The sequence below is a fragment of the Sabethes cyaneus genome, chromosome 2, assembly GCF_943734655.1.
Source record: "Sabethes cyaneus chromosome 2, idSabCyanKW18_F2, whole genome shotgun sequence".
Lineage (NCBI taxonomy): Eukaryota > Metazoa > Arthropoda > Insecta > Diptera > Culicidae > Sabethes > Sabethes cyaneus.
The window spans coordinates 219,784,448-219,812,411 of NC_071354.1; the positions used below are offsets into that span (position 1 = coordinate 219,784,448).

At 39.5% G+C, this 27,964-nt stretch overlaps 1 protein-coding gene across 1 annotated transcript in view; it reads right to left on the reverse strand.

The window, feature by feature from the left end:
* Positions 1 to 27,964, reverse strand: part of LOC128736670 (pikachurin) — a 145,494-nt gene that overhangs the window by 106,606 nt on the left and 10,924 nt on the right. Inside the window, exon 3 of the mRNA XM_053831159.1 lies at positions 19,250 to 19,362. Within this exon, the coding sequence (XP_053687134.1) occupies positions 19,250 to 19,362 (113 nt within the window). The remainder of the gene's footprint in view (positions 1 to 19,249; positions 19,363 to 27,964) is intronic.

The window sequence follows — 27,964 nt, forward strand, 5'->3', positions numbered from 1 at the left end:
GAGAAGCTTCTAGAGCAGCAAATCGTATCATATATTACGGAGAACAATCTACTAACGGAATATCAAGCAGGGTTACGCAAAGGACAGAGTATTCAAACAGCAACGCTCCGTGTATACGATGATCTTGCAAATGCTATCAATAAGAAAGGCAGTGCGGTTCTGGTATTATTGGATTTACCGAAAGCATTCGATACTATATCGCATCAAAGGCTCTGTCCGAAGCTAAAAACTCACTTCAATTTTGCCATATCAGCTGTAACCTTGTTGGAGTCGTATCTGAAGGAGCGTACCCAAACCGTGTGCTGTGGAGACCACTATTCTGAAATCGGCATTACTACCTCTGGTGTACCACAAGGTTCCGTACTTGGTCCTTTACTGTTCTGTTGCCACATCAACGATCTGCCATCCGTTCTAAAGTATTGTTCGATTCAACTTTACGCGGATGATGTTCAGCTGTACCTGCATTCTCGTGGAATGCCTCCCCATGAGCTAGGGCGGCTAGTTAATGAGAATTTAGAAAGAATTGCGACCTGGTCTCAACGCAACCAGCTGTTTGTCAGTCAATACAAAAGCAAGGCACTGTTCGTGAAGGGAAGGCGTCGGGTGATACCATCAAATCTACTACCTACGACTTGCAGGCTTCCTTAGTGTCCTCAGTCGAACTTCGAAAACAGACACAGAGGAAGCCTGAAAGTCTAAGCGAAATACAGAAATCAAGAATCATCAAGAATAAAATATACATAGTAGAATTAAATTTGATAAGTTTTCTTTTTTATTTAATTTCCAAATTTACCCCATACTTTTTTGGACCCTCACTGTCGACTGTCTTGAGATTTCGTCTTTGTTTTTCCGACTTTTATCTTTCATTTTTTCGTCTTTTGACTTTAATTTTTCATTTTTCATCTTGTTATGTGTACTGTGTAAGTCTTCTTTCGGTGCCGCCTTCTTGTCGTCTTTTTAACGCCTATTGGTTGTTTTTAATTCTTTTTAACATCTGCCTTTCCGGCATCTTTACATGGTCTTTTTGGGTCTTATCTTTACTGTTATTTTTTATCGTCTTTTGATGGTACTTTTATTGTCATTAGTGGTCTTTTTGAGATTTTCTTGTTGCTGTTTTGCTGTCTTTTGATTATCTCTTCATCGCCTTTCTTGCATTTATTTATAGACTGTGTCTAACCTCTCGTCGTATTTTTGTCAGATTTTCATGGATTTTCAGCCATCTATTCATCGCATTTTCGTCGATTCTTGATCTCTGTTTTTGGCATATTTGGTTGCTATTTTGCAACGTCGTTTTGCGCTTTTCGTCGGCTTATTTGTTGGCGCCTTGGCGTCTCTTCGCTGTCATTTTGTGTTGTTTTGTTTCGTTTTTACAGTCGTTTCATTTTTTTCTTTCATTGCCTTTTCGTCACTTTTTTACTATTGCATTCATAGTCCTTTTTGGTGTCAGTACAACAAAGTTGTGCTTTACTGCCTTTTTATCATTGCTTCGTCTTCTTTCTTTCGTATATTTGTCTTCCTTACATTGTCTTTTTTATATTTTTAACGGTTTTCAAATATCTTTTTGTCGTTTTTTGTCATATTTATTGTTTGCTGTCAAGTGTTTTGCTACTGTTTACTGAACTGTTACTGCATTTATCCGTATTTTCATGTTATTTCCGTTATTTTTTGTCAACAATTTATCGTCTTTTCGCCATTTTTTCATCATTTTTCCTTCACATTTCCGCCGTCTTTATGCTGACGGTTCGTTGTATCTTCATTGTCATTTCTTCGTATATTAGTTCCATCGTTCCGTCACCATTTGGCGTCTTTTTATTGTCATTAGTGGTCTTTTCCGGATTTTCTTGCTACTGTTTTGCTGTCTTTTTATTGCATCTTCATCGCTTCTCTTGCATTTATTTATAGCCCGTTTGTACCCTGCCGTTTGTTACCCTTTTACCAACGAGGTTCAATAATGTCCCAACAAGCCAATTGTCGTATGTTCGAATCTCGGCTGGGCGGTGCTGCTATATAGTCAGTAGAATCGTTGCACTAGCCCCGTAATTGTCCTGTACTCTAAGTCTTTCGATAAAGAAGAGTCAAGTTCTTAAGAACTTTTATACCCATGGCTTTGCTTCGCTTTGTACTCTGCTATTGTCTGTAGCGCTTCTTTGTCGTTTTTTAGCGTCTTTCCATCGCATTCTTTTTTTATTTTTTTATTTGTCTTTTCGCCTACTAGCCTTTCCGTCATTTTATTCTCCCTATTTTTACTAGCATTTACTGTTTTTTCGCCTTTTCACTGTCTTTTGTCATCTCATTGTTGTCTTTTCTTTGTATTCATTGTCTCTCGTCGTATTTTTGTTGTCTTTTCATAGTCTTTTTATAATCTATGCATCGCATTTTCGTCGTTTCTTGAGCTCTTGGCGCTTTGGCGTGTTTTCGCTGTCATTTTGTATTTTTTCTTCGTTTTTCTTCGTCAACTTTTCAACGTCTTTTACCATTAATTCAATTTTTTTCGTTGCCTTTTTGTCATTTTTTGCTTTATTTGATAGTCCGTTTTGTTGTCAGTATAACAAAAAAAAGTTTTCTCTCTACTGGCTCTTAATCATTCCTTCGTCGTCTTTCTTTCGTATAATTTTTTGCATTTCTTTTTTATCGTTTTTTTGTCATTTTCATCGTTTTTTCTCTTTTTTGTTACTTTTTTGGTATTTTCCGTCGTCTTTTCATCGTATTTTCATATTATTTGCGTCATTTTATGGTCTTTTCACCATCTTTCCATTGGTTTTTTACCACCTTTCTTTTGCATTTCCATCATCTTTACACCGACGGTTGCCGTCTCTTTTTTGTCTTTAATTCGTATTTCAGTCATCTTAACATCGCCATTTGGTTGTGTTTTCTAAGAGCTCAAATGTTCAACAGGATTCAATTATCGCGTAAAACAAGAACAACTAATTCATGTAAACAGGACAAAGAACTGCTCTGTTTGTGTGTTTTGCGCAGCTTTGGTAAATGGTATGACCTTCCTTGAACATACCATCCGTTGATCACTTCTACATTTTGCAGTGCTACGATGCCGAAATTGCCCTTCAATACGCCAGAGTGGACACTCGAATCTCCGTTGGAAGTCTGTTTTTGACACGTTGGCTACCGATACCGATTGTTCCGGTCCGAATTTTCTTGTTCGTTGTTCATTACGTTTTTATGGTGACGGTTTGTGAGGCCTGCAATACTAATTTCCTGTCTTGCAGAGGAACAATTGCCACCGGGGTTAAACACTTCTCCCTACATTTGGCAACCTGAGAGTAGAAATTGGTGGAATGATCGTTTCTGCTTCAAACGACAGCTATAAAGAGCCGTAAGCAGGGTTGAGTATACGAATGAATGACTCGAAAGACCTCGTTAAGGTGAAAAACTGAAAAATAATAAAACATGGTGGCCCATCGACTGTACTTCTGAAAGTCGAACAGCTTTATTATGAAACCGTTGGGTCATGCTAAAGGTATGAGCCTGGGAGAAACCACCCGCGGTCTGCTTGAAAGGGCCCACGACTAAAGCTGCAATTACTGAGCTCTCCTCAACTCTACAAACAAAATTCTCTCCCGCACCCTGTTTTATAGGCTGAGATAGTTACACAAGGGTTTAGTTGGCAAATATCGACGCCAAAATGTATATCTTACGACTTCGACAAATTCCGAGAAATCAATTTGCGGGGTCACTCTCCTAGACTTGAAGGCGGTGTACGATTCAGTAAGGCCAAATGAGTTGTGGTAAATTATACTTGAACATAGTTTTCCAACGAAACTAAAGCTTCTACTTAAAATGGGACTTAGCTCGTCTGGAAGTAATTCAGCTGAAGGTTCGTACAGATTCCCTGACCTATGAAACTGGACATCAAACCGGACCTAAAAAAGCAAAGCCATGGGTATAAACGTCCTGTTGAGAACTTGACCCTTCTTTATCGACAGACTTCGCAGCCGGTTATTAGAGTACAGGACAATTACGGGGCGAGTGTAACGATCCTATTGACTCGATAGCAGCACCTTCCAGCCGACATTCGAACATACGATGACTGGTTTGTTAGGCCAGCATCGTACCCCGAAGCTAACTGGGCGGGCCGAATCTAAAATGGGACTTAATTTAAATTTGAAATTGAAATTGAAATTGAACTTAAAATTATGAATTTATAGTTGAAGTTTGACTTTAAAAGGGGTATGAAATAAAAGTTTAAAAGTTGATCCATCCAGTGTCACACGAATCAGCTTAACTAGATTCGTCGAAAAACCATGTTCTAGCACTATATGCCACAACTCATTTCGTTTGACCGTATTGTACGCCGCCTTAAAGTCCACAAACAGATAATGAGTCTGTATTGTACTCCCGGAACTGGTCTAGTAACTAACGCAGGGTGAAAATTTGATCCGTCGTAGAAGGAGCCTCACGAAAACCAGTTTGGTACTCGCCGACAAAGAATTCCGCTCACGATCCCAGCTTACGAACTGTTCTTTTACGCTGAATTGAATCTGATAGATGAATTAATACCTTAGAATTTAATAAAAAAAAATTATCAAAAATTAGTTTTAATAATTTATTTATTAGATCTTCGAATCTATTTATCTATAAACCATTGACTATTATTCTGCTTTCCTCGAAGCAAACTTTTCAAAGCAGCTGAATCGTTTACCGAGCAGCACGCATTCTCAATTTCAGCTTCAGAAGAAAACTATTATCCGGACGACAAAACACCTGACACAGCTGCTGCTGTTCTAGCTATATGCGACTGTTAAACGCATCGGGATGGCTTTCAATTTATTGCATCTGCAATTTCAATTCGCATTGTCGTTGCCGGCATCGTCGGTCTTGGACCTGATGCTCCTTGGCCTGACTGGGAAATGGAAACACCCACCCACCTGCCTAAGAACAGGTGGACACCTATCAGGAAGAGCACGAAGCTTCCATTGACATTTCTAGCATTTTGAGTTATCATTCCTGACCGTAGATATCAGCAACCAGCCAGCCAACCAGCAAGACCTGCTACCGAATGAAGTGATAGTCCTATAAATGTCACCGCATTTGGACACATTGTTATCGTAACTTGTCCACAGCACAGCCCAAGTAGGATGTCTGTACACACTGCACCGGTTCGTACCTATACAATAATGCACGATTGCACTGTCACCAGTTAGCATCTCTATGATGGCAGCCACTGTCAAGACAATAATGTTCGCTTTTCCAATATCCAGGGTATAGATATCACGCGACGAAAAGACTCCCGGAAGGGTATCGAATTAAAATCAGTGCTTGTTTGCAACGTATCATAAACTTGATTCAGTTGAATGAAATGTTTGAGAAACCTTTGAGTTTTACAATACAGCAAAGTAGTTTTGAAGCTTTAAAAATAGCTTGAAAAAATATCTAATTTAACTAATAGAGGTAAGAATTGGTTTTTCATTCCAGTTTCATTTAATTACCAGGATTAAATGAAAACCACAAACCAATTGGAAAATGTGCAAATACTCAAACGAACTTTTCTCCTTAGTGTAGTGTGTAGTAAAATCTAGTACTAGAGTATAGTCGAAGATCAACATGAGCTGTAAACACAAAGCTATAGAAACGGAACGAAGAAAAACTAATGACACAAATTGGTTTGGAACAACGAAACGAAACAACGACAGCTATAAGCGAAACAACCATCATTGCTTGTCTTCTTTCTACGGAACTTGTCCCAACAACCGTACAGTACCAGTGAGCGAAACCGAGAAGGACACAACAGCGACAGCAACTGAATGATTTACCTTGCTAACATAAATAGAAAAAGGAAATTTCACCATGCTTCTACTGAAGCGCCGTTTTCTATTTTTCACCAACCTGCACTGCTCAATGTGTGGGCTGGGACAAAGATACTGTTGTTATTTTCGGTTTTCATGGAACAAATTTTTCCCTTTTGGGTGAAATCGTTCGAATGAGACGTCACCGTACCGTGGCTCAGGGGAGCTTCAGCTTTTTTAAACTAGTCTACATTATAGAACTGAATTTAGATTTCTGTAAATTCTCAGAATAAAATACATTTCAAAATTACTTTATAAAATTTTGTTGATCACACCTAGTAAAAAATTTAATTATATTTCTGAAAGCACGTTTGGTGTTTTATTTTTAGAAAATGTCGAAAGCAAAGGTTTTAGAACAACTACTCTATCCAAACTTACACCATATTACGAATATTGCAGCTCAGCACGTGGACCTTTATACGGTCCATCTTTTATGTTTACTCTTATGCTTACGAACGGGAACAGCAGCAGTAGGTAGACATTGCAGAAGATAGCACAATGAAGACCGGGAAACACCCTGGAAATGTGCCATCCGTCTCGACGCCACCATAGAGTAGATCCTGATTCCATCAGCTTTCTATGCAAATCGTTCCGTGCAAGTTTTCAATGTACCTACATTGATTTAAATTTGCCAACTCATTTATTCCATGCCGCAAAACGGTCGCAACCGGCAGATGCTCGACGTAGAGTAACTTTCCGCATTTAGAACTTTCATTGCTCGGCACATTGCTTGATTATGGCGAGTTTCAATCAAGTTATTACAAAGAACAATTAGATCACGAACGAATCATGCCAGTCAGTCGTGCCAACAATTGTTGAAATAAATAGGGGAAACTACCATTTTGCAACACCTTTGGCAAATCATCAAGCACTTTATTCAAACGCGTTGCGGAAATTAAGATAAAACATGAAGTCCATTAGAAAATCTAAAAAAGTCTGGGGGTGTATTTTAGCCTTTCAGCTGCTGTCTCATAACGAAATTATTTATTAACTTGGGTTCGTGTCAACCTGAACCCAGAATTAATTAGTGATTTGAGTACTGCTCGGCGATTGCATACTAAAGTCAACTCTTACTTATCAATCGAGATGAATTCTAAGATAGTCAATAAGCACTTTGGTAGCATTTTATTTTTGACATTCATGAACCAGGATAAACCAGCTTTCTGCTGGTTATTTGTTTTCAAAACATTTTTACCTAACAACTAAAATACGTTGCTGCTTTCGATATTAGAAAGTTTTGAAATTTATTTGCAAAACGAGATTTTATCTGTCATACCAATCCGGGCAATACGGGCAAATGGAGCAAAGGAAGATTTACCTTTACAATAAACTTACAGCTAAGTGCCAGAGACGCTCACCGGGCTATTATCGAGCAAACTTTCATCCGACTTTATTGTCACCGGAGACTTTCTAGGAAACTTTATGTCTCATCACAACACAAGATTATACACGCTCTCAGAGCTCTTCCCTCTACTACTTCCCATTGTATGGTATATTTCGATTTATGAATATTTACTTGCCATTTACCGCCGGTCTTCACCGGTGGTGGTGGCAATATTCCTCTAACTAAACTTATATCTAGGCCTTGCCTAGCTTGGTGGGCTCTATAAGTGGTAGCGTTTGCAAATTATCAAAGTTTGTAATGTAACAGAGCTATTTTGGCTTTCATTGCGGGGCTTTACTAAACGGCCTCTACGGTCATGGGCACCGAATTCACTTTATGATTGTTTTATGAGTTTTAAATTATCTGCTCAGGAAACGTGTTTGACTTATTCAAGATGACCTGCCCTAATATCGGAGAATTTAATACCCCATCTTTACTAAGTTTATCTGCCGTCTGTGCTACAGGCGATCTTCAGGATATTAATCGACACTGGACCAAGGTAATCGACACTGACGCTCCTAGTCCAAGGCTTTGTGCTCCACCTTCTACTTTTGCGACACGCAGTAGACTCGATTTGCTAATTGTACTGATATAATAAAACTTCCTTTGAGTTATTTGCTCGTATGAGTTGAATTTTTTATTGAAGCCTATCTGCCTATAAGTATAAGATTTCTACCTCAATGATTCTGCTATTTTTACTAAATAATTATTTTCACCATTTTATCTAAATTGTGTTGAGCTATTGCAAATTATTTTTAAATTTTTAAATTATCTGTGGGCTCTAAGGAACTCGACAAATAAGTGTACGGAGTACTAACGCTTCTATCGCGAAACAAAAATGGAAATTCGAAAAATGGAATACGATCTATATGCATAAGGATGATAGGCATACTGGACGATGGGCATAACGGACGGCAGGCATAATTTACTCTTTCTCCGTCAAGAATTGTCTCGCCCTGGAGATATTATCAAACACTTTTGTTTCATTACTTTGTTTCCGCCCATTTAGCATAAAGTTATTTGGCATAATGTTTTTTGGCACAACAATTTTTGGCATAACGATTGTTGGCATAATTCATTAACAATCAGTTTTCGACATTTTATAATTGATTCAGCAGGCCACGATTGCAGCCAGCGACTCGCCGACGGAAACACCGTCCGCTACCCCTCTGCAGAAATCACCTGCCTACCGACTCTAGTTAGTTTTTCCTAGTCCTCGTATCGACTCACTCTATATGCGAAAGGAAGCCACAAAGCCACTTTCTGCTTTTTTGAACTTAGTCGATTGAACTCCTGGCAAGTTGACGGCAGATAGCAGGTGCAAAACGTGCATAGCGTCCACTGTGCCAATCATACCTTATGCCTTCAGCACATTATACTTATAATCCATTATGCCAATCGTCATTATGTCTAACGTTCATTATGCCTAATGTATATACGTCAAACATCAATTGTGCCGAACATTCGTATGCCTATCGTCCTTGTGCCTGATAGAGGTCACTCTAATACAGGGGCGTAGCCAGAAAAGTTTCTTGGGGGGGGGGGGTTTACAAAAAAAAATCAAATATAGCCTAAACTTATGCAGTTTATTCAAGAAATGGAGAATTATTTTCAGTTAAAAGCTATTCATTTGACAAAAAAATCGAATTAAAATAAAATAAGAGAAATGTTAAAATTTTGCTTTTAAGTTGGCATCGAGGCATGTTGTGTGTTCGAATCTCGGCTGGGAGAGGCTGTAAAAGTCCATAGGATCGAGTCCCTTCGAGACGCGGCCAGGGTCGAAACAAGCTGACAACTTATCCTGCATGCTTTTCAAGATCGCTCTTGAGAGGGTAATTCGACAAGCAGATATCCAATCGAGAAGTTTGATTTTCAGTAATTGTAGCAAACTACGCAGGCTTTGCGCTTTGATATTAAAGCCAGAAACATTATCACGGCGGAGGCCATTTGTGCTAGACTGAAAGCAGAGTCCAGGAGGATTGAGCATAGAATAAATGCGTCGAAGACAAAATACATACATGACAGAGGCCCAAACGAGACCAACGCGCGCTTTTCGCGGACGGTAATTGTTGACAACGACGAACTAGAAGTGGTAGATTTGTGGGATCGCTGGTGACCGCGGACAGCAACACAAAACAAAGGAGGAGATCCAGCGATGTATTCAAGCAGGACATCGAGTCTAGTTTGCCCTTCGCAATACGGTACGATCAAGAGGCATAAGCCGCCGTACGAAGCTGACAATGTACAAACCCCCTACTAGACCGATTGTTTTTAGGGATTTAACAATGCGCACTGAGGACATACACGCCCTTGCGGACGATATTTGGCGGAGTACAAGCTGGAAGTGAAGAGTGACGCAGGTGCATGAATCAAAGGACACTACTTGAGGAGACTACCAATGGTTTTGGCAATAGTCAGTAAGCTACGGAGAACAGGATACGACGTCAGGAAAACGGTTATATTCAACAACCCCACCGTCACCCAGAACAGAGGGACTCATCGTGCCATATGGCTTGACCGAGTCTAACCGACATTTTTTATTTTTTAAAAAGAAAAAAAATCTACAAGTTCAGAAACGCCTGCGAAATGAGCGACGAGTAACCCAAAATCAAGTTGAATGAAGCTTAAAACAGCACGAACCATCCCGACTCTAAGCTGCTGACGAGGATCGTACAACCAGCCCTGTATATTTTCTTGTGCTCTAAACTAGGACCCGGCATAGTCGAAACAAATAAATGAAGCTGACTTTCTCTCAAATTCGCATCATACATGAAGCGACTGGTTTCATTTATTGAACAGAACGTTTCAAGCAAACTTTAGCTGAAGTTGGTGACTGTTCCAAGTGACGACAACTGAAAGTCAAGCACGAAAATTGAATATTACATGCGTGGACATACATATAGGAAATGTTACGCAAATTCACTTCATTTGCGTTAAAAGCTACTGAACTTCTACTGAATATTTGATAGAAAAGTGAAAATGAAACTTTAAAACCGATCGTCATGCTGAAGTGAAACCCGTTTTACTGACACTGATTGAAGAAGCTTCATTGCTTCATTGTCGAGTGACGATTTGCAATTGAAAGTGACGTTGTCGGGTCCTGCTCTAAACTGATGGTTGTGAAATGTCAAGCTTGAAAGTGTAGAACAAATTTGTTTTTTGAACCAACCCCCAACCCCCCCCCCCCCCCCCCCCCGTCGCTACGCCCATGCTCTATTATTATACTAGTTTGTTACACTGTACAGGGTGCCTGACGAATTTTTGCAGTAAATTTGAAATAGCAATTTCTAATGCTTGCGAAACAATATTCAGATATATCTGGCAGCACTGAATAGCTTATACTGTTGGGTGTCAGATGTAAACGTAAACAAACAGTGTTGAGTAAACTGAAAGTTGTCGAAACAAGAAACTAATTGGTCAGCCGTCGTCGTTTTATTGCGCGCCGGAGCAAGTGTTAAGGAGATAGTTCGGTCGGTAAAAGTGTCGAAAAGAACAGTGTAGGTGTACTATATAAAGAAGGCTTGGGAAAGTGATAAGCTATCCTGCACACCTACCTGGAAGGCATTCAAGTGGATTTCCCATTACCGCTGAACGTAACAGGGTCAAAAAAGCGGAAAGAATGATTAAAAAGAATCCAGCGAGGTGTATACCGGGAAATCAGGTTTTCGGACTTCTGAATCCGGCGATTAATGATCAAAAACCTTGGTTTTTGGTTTAAACCTTGGTACGCGCTACGCAGAGGTCAATTTATGAATGCTGCTACCCGGCGTTGGAAGAAGCTCAAAAAATTTTCATCAGTCTTCATAATGATTCTGGTATCCTTTTCTCTGATGAAAAAAAACTCAACAACAACAACAACAACAACAACAAAGTTTCCGACCCAGGTGATGGTTCTAGGCGTAGTCTCCAACGAGGGGGATGTAATGCCTCCGTATTTATTTGAACAAAGACTAAAGGTAACAGCCGATGGTTCTAAAAGATGTTGTTGTCCCGTGGATGAATGAGGTTGCTGCTGGCTGTCATTTCATCTTCCAACAAGACGGAGTACCTGCTCATAATGCTAACAAAACACAAAAACAGCTGGCTGAAAATATTTCGGAATTTTGGGAGAAGGATATTGGACCCCCTAGCAGTCCCGATATCAATCCTTTGGATTATTTTGTGTGGGGCGTCGTCGAGTGGGATACCAATAGGACGCCTCACACCACGCTTAGGTAGCTCAAAGCTAAGATTATCGAGATGATGACGTCTATGGATTGAAACAAGGGAAAACGTGCATGCGGCTGTCTCCGGAAGCGTCTATCAACAGCCATTGAAAGGGAAAGCAATTTTTTTGAATGAGATAATTTACAATTCCCATATGTTACGAAAGAAAATAAACCACAAAACATATCATTTACTGCAAAAACTCATCACGCACCCTGTATGTTGTTTTCATCAATTTTGTAACCTCTTTTCAAGGGCAAATTCCGTCCGAATAAAGCTCCAAATTGGCCTTTACTTGTTTTATTTTTCTACGATTTTCGTTTATTATTTATATGTTATATATTTTTGTATTAGTGTTGTTAGTTTTGTTTCATTATTTGCATAATTTTGATGATATATTTGTGCATTGTTACCCCATGTCGTTTTTTGTGTTGGTGTTCTAAAGGGTGTCCACGATAAAATTGCAACACACTCAAATTGCTTTAATTTTTAAACCGTTGGGTAAAATTAGTGAACCTTTGCATAGAGAAAGCTCAAAGTGTATTGTTTATACTGTGTGAGTCTTTTTATCAAGTGCGCAAAGATATGAATATGTGTCAAGATGTGGACAAAAAAGGCGTCCGTATACTGTTAAGGATCACACTCGCGTAGTTGAGGCCTTCGACAGAAAACCAAACTCCTCCGTTCTAGAGGTAGCAAAAAACTGAATCTGAACAAAAGTTTCGTGCACAAGGCCAAAACTCGAGCTGAATTACATACGTTCAAGGTTCAAGGCCCCTAAAGAATACGGTCGCGAAAAGCCGTGCCCAGAAGTAATACGATCAAAAACTGACGAAACCTCATTGCTGCGTCGTTATGAACGACGACACCTACGCGAGAGCGGACTCCAACCACATTCCAGAGAACCAGTATTTCACTGCAAAGGCTAAGTTTGATGTTCCAGAGAACCTTCGAAAACAAAAGATATAGAAACTTCTGTCCGAGGATCTCCTGGTAGAATTTGAGTTTATGTCAATCTCATTACGGAAAGGTCGTGCTGGAGTGGCATAAGGCAAGTAAAGATCATAAGCCCTCAAATACACCGGTGCTGTGGCCAACCGAGAAATACTGGACTAATGAAGCAGAATCTTCTGAAACATCCTAAAATAGTTGAAAGAGTTGATGAAATGAAGAAAGCGTGGCTAAATATGCAAAACATGTCGATTTTGAGGTTCTACAAAATTTCATGGGTGGGGTAAAGGCTAAAGTACGGGCATACAGATACGGAGGCGAAATACAATAAAATAAAAACGCTAAAACTAAGTTTATTTATTTCATTTGATGCCCTGAAAATTTGATGATAATCGGATAAAAAACCGAATTATGCGAATTAATTTTGTGTGTTGCAATTTTAACGTGGACACCCTTTATAATGGTGGCATGCTTCGTTTTAAAACCGTTTCAGTGTCATTTTTGCAACAATTGTTTGTTTTTGCATCATTTTGCTTATTTTTTAATGATGCACTAATAATTTTTAACATATAGTCTCTTAGGTCTTAGTTTCTTAGGTAATAGATTCATTTGCTAGCATTTGTGTGATATTTTTGTATCATTTCTTTGTTTGTACCTTTCCGAGGCTCGTTTTGTATTTTTCATCAATTTATATTTCGAGTTATTCTTCAATCCTTTTTTGTATAATTTTCGTATTCACGTGAAAATTTTATGCATTTTTTATCATTTTTGTATCATTTTTGTATCATCATTTTGCAATTTCCATTGTGTGTGTTCTTTTTAACCGCCTGGTTAGCTTCGAAATACGATGCTGGTCTAACAAGCCAGTCGTTGTATGTTCAAATCTCGACTAGGCGGTACTTGCTTGATAAAATCAGTAGGATTATTGCACTAACCGACCAGCCCCGTGATTGTCCTGTACTCAAAGAGCCGGCTTCAAAGTCTATCGATAAAGAAGGGTCAAGTCTTAGTAAGACGTTTAAGCCCAATGCTGTGCTTTTTTGTGTGTTTTTGTTTACTTATTTTTATTTTAGTTTGTTTATTGTCACACATTGTGTTACTTTTGTACCACGTTAGAATCGTTTTCACGTAAATCAAGACTTCCTAAATTTAAAAATTCGAGTGAAAAGAGTCGCGTAACAAGTGATTTTAGTGTAACTGTTAATTTCCAACGTATCTTAGTGATGCTTAAAGTAATATTTCTTTCTGAATCTTAAAGTTTCTCTGTTAGTCTTATCAGAAGTCGTTTCTATTTACATTGAAATACATTAAGAACATAATTTCGTATTTTTTTTTCATAGAAAATATTCGTAAACTATATTGGTACCAGCTAGAAACATCTCATACCATTTAGAAAAAAACCTTCGTATGCTTATTTTCTACCGCAAATATTTTTATTACGGATGATTCGTATTTGGCACGAGAACGCATTCGTAGCACATTTTGCACCAGAACTCATTTGATGCAAGGTTATTGTCTGATTCGTTATCAAAGAAACTGGGCTGCGTAGCTTGTATAAAAGAGTATATTTTCGCAGTTAAATCGTCACGGTACTGCCAATGAAACCCTCTATGAGTCAATGATTATAGAACGTTTATTACAAATGTAGGTGGCCGATATGTGATCGGTGTTAAGTAGAACCGAACCAAGTGACAAAACTCTGATTTCAAGAAAAACGCGTTCAAAGTTTGCTGCACTGTATGGTTTATAGCTATCAATCGGTCGATATCATCTCATAACTACATATGGCTGTTTGCAACATTTATGTAGTCTGATCAGAGTAAAATGTCGCTTAGAAAATTCTTGATTGTTTGCTGTCATTAAGTCGTTTTATTTTTAAATTTTGCACTTGGTCCGGTCTGATGCTACACCGGTCATGTAGTTTACTGAAATTTGCCACATAGCATGCGAAACGATGAACTTGTGAGCGAATAATCTCTCGTTTCTGATTTTTAAATTAGCTGCCGTGGGATCGTATGGTCGAATGCCCTTCTAGAATATTTTTATGGGGTTATTTAAAGAGTCATGATAAATGATAAACGCTTTTTCCTTGTTCACCTTTCAGTTTCATTCACTCAGTTCGACTCACTTTTGTCCTCCTTTACTTTCAATAATCCAAAAATATGCTGGAACATCATAAAAATCAACTCCTAAAAGCTTCGAAAAATGAAATTTTAATAGAGCAAAACAAAAAATGAACATTAATGCGCTGCCGCCGGTGGAAACCTTTAAAAAACCGAGACTTCTCCCCAGCGGGAACATACGGTGACAATAATCACCGCTCATCAGCAGCACTTTGGCCGTCATCACGGTTGGCGGTTAACAGACACTTTGTGATTCGATTGAATGGTGGATTCCATTCTATCTAGTGTCGCGCGCGCAAGAGTCATCCCGCAAGTGCGTACTCGTGGCGTGCCCTGGCCTGGCCAAGCCGAATTGTGCAGTCGATGCTGCGTTATGCTTCTGCTTCGGCTTCCGCTTAAAACGTGGGGATGGTACTGAAAGCGGCCACCACCGGCGGCGGCGAACAATGCTATCGCCAGGATGGACAGCGGAAGCACTACTGTCTGCGCACTTGTCGGTGATCAATAAAAGCACGCCAGTAGATAACCGGACTGAAGTTCGTTTCCGGTTTCACGCCAATCATGTGTGCGGCTCCTGTGTTCTGTTCATAGTTCATATTTCGCGAGGCATCATCAGGCCCGGTGTGGGCTGGTTGAAAGATATGAATTTTCCATCCAATAACGAAGAATGACAGGATGTTTTCATACGGTGACATTCGATTGCGTTTCCATTTTCGAATTTGTCTTGCGTGTAGATTCAATCTTATTAACATCGATGCTGGAAAAATCCCATGAATTGGAAACATGAATTTGCTCCACGAGCGAGCGTGTTTGTGTCGAGGTTTATCGCGCAAAATGTAGCCGAAGTTGAACCTTGTTGTGAGCCTGTCAGCTCCAGGGTCTGTGACGTTGCGATTTTGTTATCAAGAAGCGAGAAAGCAATCCGGCGAACCTCCAGGCGCTCCGTATGACCAAATTGTCAGGATGACAATGGCAACGGCCACGAATGTAGTCCGTGCTAAATAGAGCATTTGAGTGGGATGATTTGCTCGAAATATCGCGCGTTGGATGCTGGGGAAACATTCAACAGACAATGCTGTTGTTCAGGCACAGTCGGTTGGTGGCACAGAAACTTTGTAACATAGGTCTCTGTTTATCCGTTTCAATGCCTCGTACCTATTCACTGTGAGAGCTTCGGAGAAGAGGAATCACCTACTCGAAAAGTTTGTTTGATTTCGCTTACTTGACTTGTTGACTTGTTGCCTCCGTAGCATACGTCCTCTATATTGATCATTTTTCAAGAATTGAATGTCTGTGCAACCGTAAAAATTAATTTAATACCTGCAGAAAATTATTATCTAGCTCTAAATTAATCTGGAAACATAAACCTTGTATCCCGCGAAGCTCTAGGAGCAAACTTTTTCAAATTAACCTCGCATTCCTTATCTCGCAATGAAACTTCTCGGAAGTGCGCACCTAATTGGTTCCGTATGCAAAGCTCCAGTCGTTAGTGTAGAGACAAAGTCAAATAAAACATACCGCCATCATCATCACTCGCAATTTCGCTTCCCATACTCAGCTGGCTGGCACTTTTGCCAGCATGGTATCGCGCGCCACCATCTTTGTTCGATTGGAAAACTTTAGCTGCTTGCTCGGTGGTGCAAAATTAAAAGACATCGTTAGACAATAAAAAAAACTTTGATTTGCCTTCGACGTCTTCTGCAGTAGGGCCAATCCCGCTGCGTAGAACAATCGGCTTCACAAGGAAAGATGTAAAATTCACCACCCGCCTCGCCCACCACCAGTCCAGTCCAGCCCAGCCCAGCCCAGCCCTGGCTGAGGGGGAGGAAAACTCGTGCTGTGTTGCTGTCACTTTCCGTTGCTTTTCTCGACCCTTAGCCAACAGCATCAGTCTGTTCTCCCATTTCGACATTTATTTCAGTGATTGGAACAAGAGATCCGGGCGCCGCGCTGAACAGAAACTAATACCAAGAAATGATTGACGTTTCCGTTCGAGTGAAGTTTTATGTTTATTAAGGTGCTTTCAGTTGACCGTGGGGAAAGTTATTCGACAGGAAAAAGAAAGTAATGAAACAGAACCAGTCGGACAGTTTACGGCGATTTATTTTCATTAATATTCAACTCAAGATAAAAATCCTCTTCCGATCGGAAGCATGCCAACAGATCCGACCTTTTTCAAGGATGACAGCTGCTTGAGATGTAGGTAATTGAAACACCCAAAACGAAGTTACGAACGAACCGCATTTCTTCTCCGTGATTTTCAAATAAAATTTCTGTGCAGCAGGAAGAAGAACAGAACTCATCCTTTCCAAACATGCATATCAAAATAATTGAAAATTATCAAAGCCACGTTTCAACTTAGAATGAAACATTCGGTGCAATAATTTCGTGCCGGTTTTGAAACAAAACCGGAAAGGTCGCTCCAGGTGCCTGGATCTCTTCGTCCCCCCGTTTGTCTGATTGTGCATCTAAACTAACGACGACGCTGGCACCCAGCCAAAGCCCGGAGCCGGAAGAGACTCAACCCAGCTCCCAGCACCCCAGCCCTGGAACTTGGAACGAAAGTAATATCCGAACTTCCTGAAAGCCGTCGTCGTCGTCGTCGTCGTCCGTTGGTTCGGCTTTCGTTCTCCGCTTGTAACACTTTGGCTCGTTCACCCGTTCCGGAAAAAGATTTCCCAAAAAGTTTGCCGAAAGCAAAATTTCCTTTTTCCAATCAAGAGGAAACTCTTACCCGGGTGGGGTGGGGATGGTCGAAGTCCGAAGAGAAAGTCTACCGTGCCGATGTTCGTCTGCTCGGATATAAATTACAATTACGCCGGTGTTTATGAATAAAAGGCGCAGACCGAATTGTTTGTGCTATAATTGAAATTTACGACGAAATGGAAACGAAATTGGATGTTTTAAAACTGCACCTTTGCCGGTTTGTTCAGGTGTGAGAGTTGTTTTTTTAGACGGGCGATGGACGGGGGACTGGAACGCCGTGCAATTGTTGTTCAGTTTTTTCTGCCTTCGATCAATTGAAGGTACGGTTTTGTGTGATTGTAAGCCTGTTAAGTGCTGTGATGTGTTGAGCTGATGTTATATCATTTAACTAATTATTGCAAATGGGATTTGAGTTCTCTCTACTAGTGAGGCTTTTTAAATCCCCATGTTATCCAGTGTTTTCATTAGTCGCTTCCTCATGTTGATCATAATTTTGTCCAAATACTTAGTTAAGGTATGCTTTCCTGAATATATTTTGTTAGTTTTAATTTCCAATTTTGATTTGGATAGTGCAAAATGAGATCATTGGTATAGATTTATTCTATATTCATGCTTTCATTGGATTTTAATCTGTTCTACCACCTCATAATTTTTCAATTTGTTTTATAATTTATCTCTACTCACGTACTCATATTCAGTATTGGCATTTCCTGAGTGAGTTTCCAAGTGTAGTGTAGATAATAGAATTTATTTTTTTAAAAGTTTTGTTTTGAGTCTAGAAGCTTTAGCAACTTATTGTGCTAACGTACCAACAACGGAACAGGTGGGACAAAAATCGATTAAATTATTCACGGTCAGGCCATGAAATTATTGCACCACCCTAATCGTAGTAAATCAGTGATAAAAAAAACAGCACACTACTGTATCGTACCGTGCTGGGTTGGTAGCCGCCATTCAGACGTATATTTCCCGCGGTGTATAATTGATAGTAAAATCGATGCAACTTGAAACTTGAAAGCTTACTATCCAGCAAAGTTGTGCAGTACCTCTGATAGTGTCTAGCCAGCCAGTGGGTAGGTGAACTGCTTACCGGTTGAAGTTGCGCCGTAATGAACATGGACTGCAAAAGGCAGAAGCTGACCTTTGATGTGGTCCGTCGGCTGAATGGTTGCGCTTTCGCTACAGTGCAGTAGCGCAATCCTAGGTAGGTACAGGTACATGTTTGGTTGGGGCAATAAATTCAACGTACCCATCATATCATATGGTCTGGTCGTAGACGCACTCCACATTTACCGAAAAAAAATCCGGTACATACCGCGATGGCTACCACACCAATAATGGTTCTTTTTCAGCATTCAGCTTGGCAGCGCGGTTTGCGGTTCTAGTTTTCTCGTTCGGCTGGCAGAAATGCATTTCTGTGTCATCTCTGTATATGTGGGAAGAAAACTAGTTTTACTAGAATCAGCATTAAATGGCGTTTTTCTTAGCCTTGACAGTATAAGAAACCGCAAGGTTTCTGCTGAGCTGTTGAGTTTTTCTTGCAATTGTAAACAATTCTTATTGTTACCGTTGAGGTTGGTATTTAGAGGAACAAATTATAAGGATAACTATGTATCAAATAACATGTCATCCAATTATTTGTTTCATCATGTAGTAAAATCTATAATTAATTCAGGACTAGCTAGTCATTGTTTAACACTGAAAGTATTCTAACCATGAAAGAGTAGTCTAACGTTCTCTAAGCTGGTCGCTAGTATTCATTTTTTAAATTTGTTTGATTTGTACAGAAAAAATTGATTAAACAGCTGGTTTGTAAATTTTATTCCATGAACCATGTTGATAAATGCCCGTTTTTGGATTTTTATATTAAGGAATTCCAGAGTTTTGCTCCAGAGAATTCCAGAGTTAAGTTCTACCTTCATCCTAGGGATGATTTTGTAGTACCAATCATACTTTACATGGTATGCTTAATATCACAGTCATGAATAATAATTGATACATTCCAATTTATATCTAATAAAAAAATATGCCATTACCATAGAAAGTAATAAATAACCAATCGCAACAATATCACTTACCTTCCTCACACCGGTGGCCGCTTTTGCCGAAGGGACACAGACAACGCTGCGGTTGTCCACTGTCACCATTGCGACAGATACCTTCGAAACCACAATCCAGCACACAGGGATTCCTGTAGATTAGGAAATGAAAGAGATGTAAAAAATGAAGAATTTCAACTACGATAGTAAGAATTTAATTGCATTGAATGCGATCATATCTTCGACGAAGCACGAGGCATCATATCTTCGACCACTAAAAATAACTATAACTACGTAAACGTCAAATACTAAGGAACAGCTTTTGACCTCAATTTCAATTGGCTACTCGATATTCGAAAAGTAGCTTTAAAAACTCATTAATAACTAATAACGAGTTATTTTCCAACTATTATGTGAAAAACCAGTGTAGACAGGGAGAACTTTATTTATAACCCTAAGTAATCAAGCACTTCAGCTGGTAGTTTAGAAACGAAATCACTAAGCGACCAGAAGTGTTGCTTCTATTTGAGCGAATCATTGCCATTTAAAATGAATGGAAGAAGGCTGTGCAGATCCTGTCTGTAGGCTAATAAAATCGGATTAGAAAGTTGTTTCGCTTAAGAATATTTTTGCATCATTCTGTTGCTGAATGAATCCATGTTGGAATTTGTTTGCATTGGATAGAACACATTCCTAAATATTTGTGTTTTTAAAAATATCTTATACTTCTGATTTTCATAGTTCTTAGTTCTTCTTAATAGCTAACATGATAATATCAACAAAAAAGACAAAAAATTAGCATGTGTGATTTTATATGTCAGAATCATTTATGGAAACAGAGATTTGTTTGTTTTTATGTACCGCAGTTCGAATTGTTATGTTTCGACTAATTTTCGGATCAGCATTACAATATTATTCGGTCGCATAAAATTTCGTTTTTCATGTATAAAATATCTTTCATTCAATATTTCCCAAACTCCATAGTTCATTTCCTACAAAGTTATTCCATTCGTTACAAAATATAAATTGAACTCAGTGATTCCCGTCACCCAGTACCGGACACGGAACCGTCTCCCAATACCGGACAGCAAAATGATTTACTTGGTTTAGTCAAATTCTTGAATGAAATCAAGATTTTGCAAAAAAAACGATTGAGAAGAAAGAAAACATCACTTATACCGAACCGGTTATCTTAAATATGAAAAAAAACTAGAAAACCAGTTGTTCAATTTTTCGAAGAAAACAGAGGAGCTTCCAGGTAGTGCATAAAAACAGTTGATTTTCATTCAAAGCAATTTTTCAAACATCTCTAGTCAACAAGTATGCAAGAAAAAGAGATTTTAAATATTTTGACATGTATCCTTCAGAAATATAAACCCTGAATTGGTTTATTTTATGATTTCTGTTCTTTGTCCGGTACTGGGAGACACATTTTTTTAATAATGATTTTTATCGATTCCTTATTTAGCGTCTAAAGGGGTCCATTAGTGATGTAAGTACGTATAACCTATTTTTATTTGAAAATAGTCTTCTAAATTACTCTTCCAGTGGATAAAAACTGAAGTCATGCTAAGTGTTGATTTTATATGTGTCAAAATCCTTAGGTGTCCGGTACTGGGGGACTACCCCCTATATGAATCAATTGTTATTGAATTCAACAACCAAATATACACATACAGTAGGGTAATACTATCTTACAACTCAAAGATAATATTTTTTTTAAAGATGGAGGAGCGTTTGGTGAGGAAGCATGGCAGACTGGATGATACTGCGAAACTTCGATGTGGGGTCAAACATATATTGCGTAGTTCAATTACTGAGTGGGACTCTAACCCACACTTTTTCGGTTTGCGCCCAACTGTTTTGATAATTAAACTATCAGTACACGACACCCTACATTAGATAATCTCACATCTAGTTTCGATCAGTCCAGTCTAACCATTCGCACTCACACACTTACACTCCACGCGCCGACGGTAATTATTTTTGTATGATTGCTCTTTCTGCTTCTACCACTAAGAAGATCGACTATTATCGATTGCATTGTGGTAGGAGCTTGGCGATTGAGCTACGCAATATATTTTTGGCCCCACATCGAAGCTTCGTAGTATCATCCAGTCTACCTTTCTTCCTCGCCAAACGCTCCTCCACCTTTAATAAAAAATGATTTACGGTTGACTGTGACAGAACCAAATTCAAATAAAAACAGAAAAAACTCTATAAGATGTTGTCTCCCTTAAACTTCAAGTCACCTTAAAAGAAGTCTTCTAAGAAATGATAAAATTGAATTTTTTAACTCACACATCTCCTAAGTAAATACTGAAATCAAATCAGTCAAAGTTAAGGAATCGGCTGCATGTTTAAAGTTTGAATAAATAAAAGTCTGAAAATGGAAAAACTGCCTTTTTCGAAACATAGGACAATCGTTGGGGGCGATCGCGAGTTAGTCAGAAGAGCATTCGTTGATATATAGGGCCAAATAATCGCACTTCTCAAATTCAGAGCTGTCAACTTTCTCATTAAGGTAATCTTGGACTGCCACCAATGGCAGTCCAGCTTCTTTCATTTTGGAATTTACAAATAAATCAGATTCGTTTTGGATTCTGACACAAAGATAACTGCGTGCGGAGAATATATAGCTTGAACAGAAAGCTGTTATATTTTTTGTAATCACTACTCTCACGGTTAAACTTCCATTTTGCAAAGTGAGAACTTTGTATAGTGTATCTTCGAAGAGCACTTGCCTTAGGCCGCATCCCTTTTGCAGCATCCTAGACCTTGTCTGTTTTTTGTGGCGCGTGAAGAAACGTCTCCAAAGTCGAATAATTCTTCGACCAGCGCACAATGGGCAAAAACGAGTTTGTAATCCCAAGAATTAGAAGCCGCTGGTTTGGAATCTTACAAGATACCTATTCCTATGCAAAAATGCAGGAAATCGATTGATGGTGGTTTCATCCTGCGTAGACTTCGGGAAGTGATCCATTTTGCCCTATTTTCCCCAAAAATCATGATAAAAGCTAATTAAACAGTATAAAAACTTATTTGGCGCCCGTAAAACAAACTTAAATAACTTCCAAATTTAGTCAAAACATCAGAAGAATCAAATTCCATCCATTCCATACTGTGCGAAATGCAAGAATAGTCCATTTTGCCAAACTCACCCCCATATACATAGATAACCTAATTAAAGCGATTAAAACTAACTCAAAAGTAAAAGCAGTCTTCAAAAAATGTGTATTTTATCATACTGAATAACTGAAGAACAGTTGAAAGCAATAAATAAATTGGATGCGGAGTTATTGTGCCAAATTGATTTTTAAGTGCACTTTTTAAATAAATCATTATATCTCGCAACTAGCAAAAGACAGATAGTTACTATATTCAGCAAAGTTGCTCATTTTAGTGTGTTCTATAATTTTTCCGAAGAAAACATTTTTTTGGACGTCTCCAAAAAACAAAAGTTTGTATCTCCCTGATAGATGAATATAAGATCACCTTGATAGTGTGAAAAGATGCGTTGTATTTTATTGATAAACTTCTCCAAGGACACTATTGTTGAAAAATTACGATTTTTTACGCAATAGCAAATGAACGTGTTTTTGTAGATCTACACACTTAAAAAACTCAGCAAAATTTGCCGAGATTTGGACAGCCGAGCGTTCGGTGAAAATTTTAGTTTTGCAAATCGACGTTTACGGATCTTTACTAACGTTTGGCATCATAAAAAATTTTACCGAATGCTCGGCTGTCCAAATCTCGGCAAAATTTCGCTGACTTCGGCACTTTTTTTTAAGTGTGTAGGAGAGAATCAGACAAAACGGACCGATTGTGAATTCATCACGGTACTAAATCGATTACAGTCAACTCTCCTGATGTCTTTCGAGTAAATTGGTACTATTCGAGTTTATTCTTTGAATTAGTTTTAATCGCTCTAATTAGGTTTTACTATGTATTTATAGGTGAATTGGGCAAAATGGACTATACTTGCATTAGTATGGAATGGATGGGATTTGATTCTTCTAATGTTGTGAAAACCTTTGGAAGCTATTTGAGCTCGTTTCACGGGTGCCAAATAAGTTTTTATACTTTTTAATTAGCTTTTAACATGATTTTTGGGGAAAATAGGACAAAATGGACCATTTCCCGAAGTCTGCGCAGGATAAAACCATCACCAATCGATTCCCTGCATTATTTTTACATAAGAATAGGTATCTTGTATGATTCCAAACCAGCGGCTTCTAATTCTTGGGATTACGAGCTCTTTTTTGCCCATTGTGCAGAGTGAAGGTGCGGATGCTCACGTACTCAGTGGTTCATAAAAACCGTACATAATCCGATGGAATCTGGTTGTCAGTAAATTGGAAGAGCGAAACTGTCTACGTGAAGATCTACTGAATCACTACGGGACAGAAGAACCGGCGCATCTATTTCATTGTTAAGGAACTTGGCCACAAAAGTTGCTTGTTGAATCCTTCGACGACTCGCTAATAGCTCCAAAATCCAAAAGCTGGCATCGTTCTACGTAGTGGGTAAGATTGTTAGGTAGACGCCAAGGTAGATGACTCAGTTGAACTCGTTCTACTCTGGCTTTCTAACAAAAGTTATGAGAATTCCAGATGATACAGGCATTCTCAAGTACCAACACACAGTACAATGCCTTCAAGCAATGGGGATCTATGAAGTCTCGGAAAATTTTTATGTTGAATCAAAGTTGTTGCGAAACTCTAGAGATGATCGTAGCATAATGTTGGTTGACCAAGAGCTTGTTATCCATCAGAACTGATCGACGTGTCCGAGAATAGCTTCGTTTATCCGGTAATCAAATGAGATCGGCAATTTTGGTGGAATGTTATAACCACATATTTGACAATGCTCACTGTGAGCTTGTTTCTATTAAACCAATCAGCAAAGGTGTCCAACAGCGCTTGCAATCGGCAGCAATCAGCAATATTTTCACAACGTCTTTAGATTAGATTTAGATCGTCGGCATATACCAGTGCGCATCTGGAGCCAAGCAGAACAGCAATGCCGTTAAAGTACATGGCGAATAGCAAAGGCCCCAGGTTACTGCCTTGTGGAACACCAAAAGTATTACTGAATGCACGTGAAACTGTGGAATCCAGCTTGACACGTAAACTATGGTCTGTAAGATACGAACCACGAAGTCAGTCTATCAGATACGCCGAGTTTAGAGCTTGTGCAAGAGTAAAGGGCGTCCCACATCCAATTGCACCGTGGAAGAAACGCTGTAGAAAATGTCCTAGTTGACCGATCCTTTTCAAACTTTCAGATAATAAAACATAACCCATTAGTAAGCTGTTGGCTTATTTATTTCATTCAACTTCAATATCATAACCGTATGCACGCACCTTACACTTAACTCCACTTCTATTCAACATGTGGCTGCAGCTTTTTCTGTACGGAAACCCACTTTTTCTTCAAGTATCCCTCAGATTTGAACTCCTTGGGATACTTCCGTAGTACTGCTTCATAATAATTAAGTATTTTTCGATGGGCCTTAGTTCCGGTGCGTTGGGGGGTTTCATGTCCTTGGGTGCGAAAGTAACCCTGTTGGCTTCATACCACTCCAAAACATGCTTTGAATAGTGGCACGAAGATCGTAGGGCTCTCGTGTTGCTTCAATAGAGAAAGCAAACGCTTCTGTCGACACTCCTTGAGGTAGATATGTCTGTTTACAGTCCCGGTAGTCACGAACGGCGCACTCCGTTTGCCACATGAACAGATCGCTTGCCAAATCAGGTATTTCTTGGAAAAAACTTTGAAAGTTTCTGCTTCCCTATTTCCTCCGGAACATCAAACTTGTGCTGGCCGGTGAAGAACAGTAGCCCCGGAAGCTGCCGGACGTCCACCTTGACGTAAGTCTTATCATCCATGATGAGACAATGAGGCTTCGTCAGCTTCTGGGTATACCAGTTTCCGGGCCCGTGACTTTCCGTATCCGTATTTTGCCGTCCGCCACGATTTAGAGCACTCTGCACTTTGTGCGTATGCAGTCACTTCCGGTCCTTGGCTCTCTGAACAAAAGACTTAGACAGATTCAGCTTTTTGGCCACACCCCTGACGGAAGCATTGGGATTCCGCTTAAACGGTTTCACGGCACGCTAGTGATCCTGATCTCTAATAGAACATCCATTCTGGCCGCATTTCTCCTTCCGTTCCATGCTCAGAGTTTCGTAGTAACGTTTAATCACATGATTCCCGGTGACTGCACGATTTCGAGTTGTTTTCCGATGTCCCGATGAGATAGTTGAGGATTTTCCAAGTGCTTGCGCAAAATCAATTCGCGACGTTGCTTTTCGGGTTACGCCATTTTTTCCAATTTATGAAAAACTGACAGCGATAAAAATAGAGTGTATATAATATGCTCTAAACCACTTCAACCCAAATGTTAAGGGGAAAATACCCAATGGGCCATTTTCTCCAGCATTTTTCCGTGTTTCAATTTGATCTCGGACACCCTTTATTTGGCTTCGTCAGGTATACCTCAAGAAAGCCGCCTGGGTCCTCTGATTTTTCTACTTCAATTTTCAGTAACGTTAATTTGGCCATCAAGGGCACACTTAGGATTAGTCACCTTAGGATTAGTTTGTCTGACGACTGTCACTTTCTTCAACATCATTTTGAGGGCTTCGCCATTTGGTGCTTGTTGGTTTTTTGGATGACGTCGATATCATCGGAATCAATCGTAGAGTAGCGAAAGAGGCCTTTAGGCCTTTTAAATGGGAAGCAGCGAGATTGGGACTTACCGTTAACACCGTCAAAATGAAGTATATGTTTGCTGGCTGGGACCGTGGGAGTCCAAATGGTGTTGGTGTCGAGGTGGAGCTGAATGAGGAACGAAATGAAGTAGTAGAAGAATTCATATAAAGTACCCCGGGGCAAGTGGAAAATGGTGTAAGTGGGAACGGCGCTCATAACTCGCTTCAACCTGATTTTCTCCAACTGAAGCTTTCTAGAAATGAAAGATTCAACTCCGACGCTTACATTAAAATTATAGTTTTATAGTAATTGGCTTTTTAAACACCAAAATAGAACTTTTTATTTGGGCGTCATTTTCAATTGGCGTTGTTAGTTGGACGCACCTTTCTATAAACGATGTTTTGGTGGCAGGCTTTCATTAAATTACATGTTTATCTGACAATATAGATAAACATAATTAGTGTATCAACAAGTTACACACGGAAACTGTGTAAGGTTGTGTATAATTTGATAAACGGCGTTAAATATATTATTGTAAATGAGGATGGCACATCAGAGCACCCGGGGCAAGTGGCACCTATTAAAATTAAGTGTTTCAGCACAAAGCTTACAATGTTAATACATTTTTAGATGTACTACCATTGTTTGATTTCTGTTGCGACAGTCTCCCCCGGGTGTAGAGTCCGGAATCGCCCGGAACTTCACTTTTCTCTCTTAAAGCCTCGAGCAAGACCAGCCGTGGCACTGGTCGCACCAGGGTCTTATTTCCGTCCAGGGTCCAGGGTCCAGGGTCCAGGGTCCAGGGTCCAGGGTCTTATCTTCACAATCACTCGCCGACTGTGGTCATCGGGAAGTACGATTGTACGGACTTCTAACTCTCGTGTTTCACTAAACCATTTTCCTTGTCGACGAGTTACAGGGAGATATTCGGTTAGCCAGTGTTTCCAAATTACCCCTAGTTGACGTTGGATGAGGTGCCAAGCTCTACCGAGTATCTTGTTCTAGTGCTACCATATTTCCTTCTTCGTCAGGTCTTTTTACCCGTTCGTGTTCAGCATCAAGGAGTGGTTTGGTGAAAGCGCTTCTTCCCCTTTCAACTCAAGAGGTAGATTCGTCAGAGGCCTTGAATTTACCATATATTCTACCTCCATGACCAGTGATTGTCTGCAGCCCCTCATCGTCTCTCTTCGTCATATGCATCACCCATAACCGTTTTGACTGCGGAAACCAAGCGTTCCCGGGTCCCGCCCATGCGTGGTGCTTCCGGTGGCAAGAAATACCACTTTGTATAAACTTCGTAGCGCACTTGCTCTTTCCATGCAGTACCTTCTCGCCAGAGGTCATGAATTAGAGCTTTGCCGTGAATTATTTATTTATTTATTTACTATTTGATGGGGCTTTCAACCGTTGGTTGGTTCGCCCCAACTTTGCCGTAAATGATAATCCGCAAGAACAAGCCTAACGAATCAAAGAGCTTCATCACGCATTTTGGACCTGTCTCTTTGTTAGGCACGTAGCTGTACGAATTAGTGTTTGGACTTCCTCACTCATCGTGGTTGAGAAACTAAGTTCATCACTGGACGAGCACCACATCATGCTAAGTACCCATCTAGCACCAACTCGTATATCAATATACGAAAATTATCGTAAATATCTCTTAACAAATTCGAAATCGTAATTAGAGCTTGATGAAGTGGGCCCAAGTTGATTTTTTATCATATAAGATGATAATAACTGACATACATCCGATTTTCAGCACAAAATCGTATAGCATCACGAAGTGAGCCGCGCTTAATCGGATATTATCGTATATAATTACATATATAGTTGTAACGCCTATAATTATTCCTAATCACGTATTTCGCCTCCAAAATAGTACGGATATGCCAATTTTGCGCATCAAATACGATTTATTAGCATGTATATCTTTACGAAAAGCTGATTTTATTCTTTTATATACGTATGAAAATGCTGGCTGCGTACTCTTTCGGTTTTCCCCGCTTCAATGAGCTTCAGTTGCTTGTCTGCTTTATG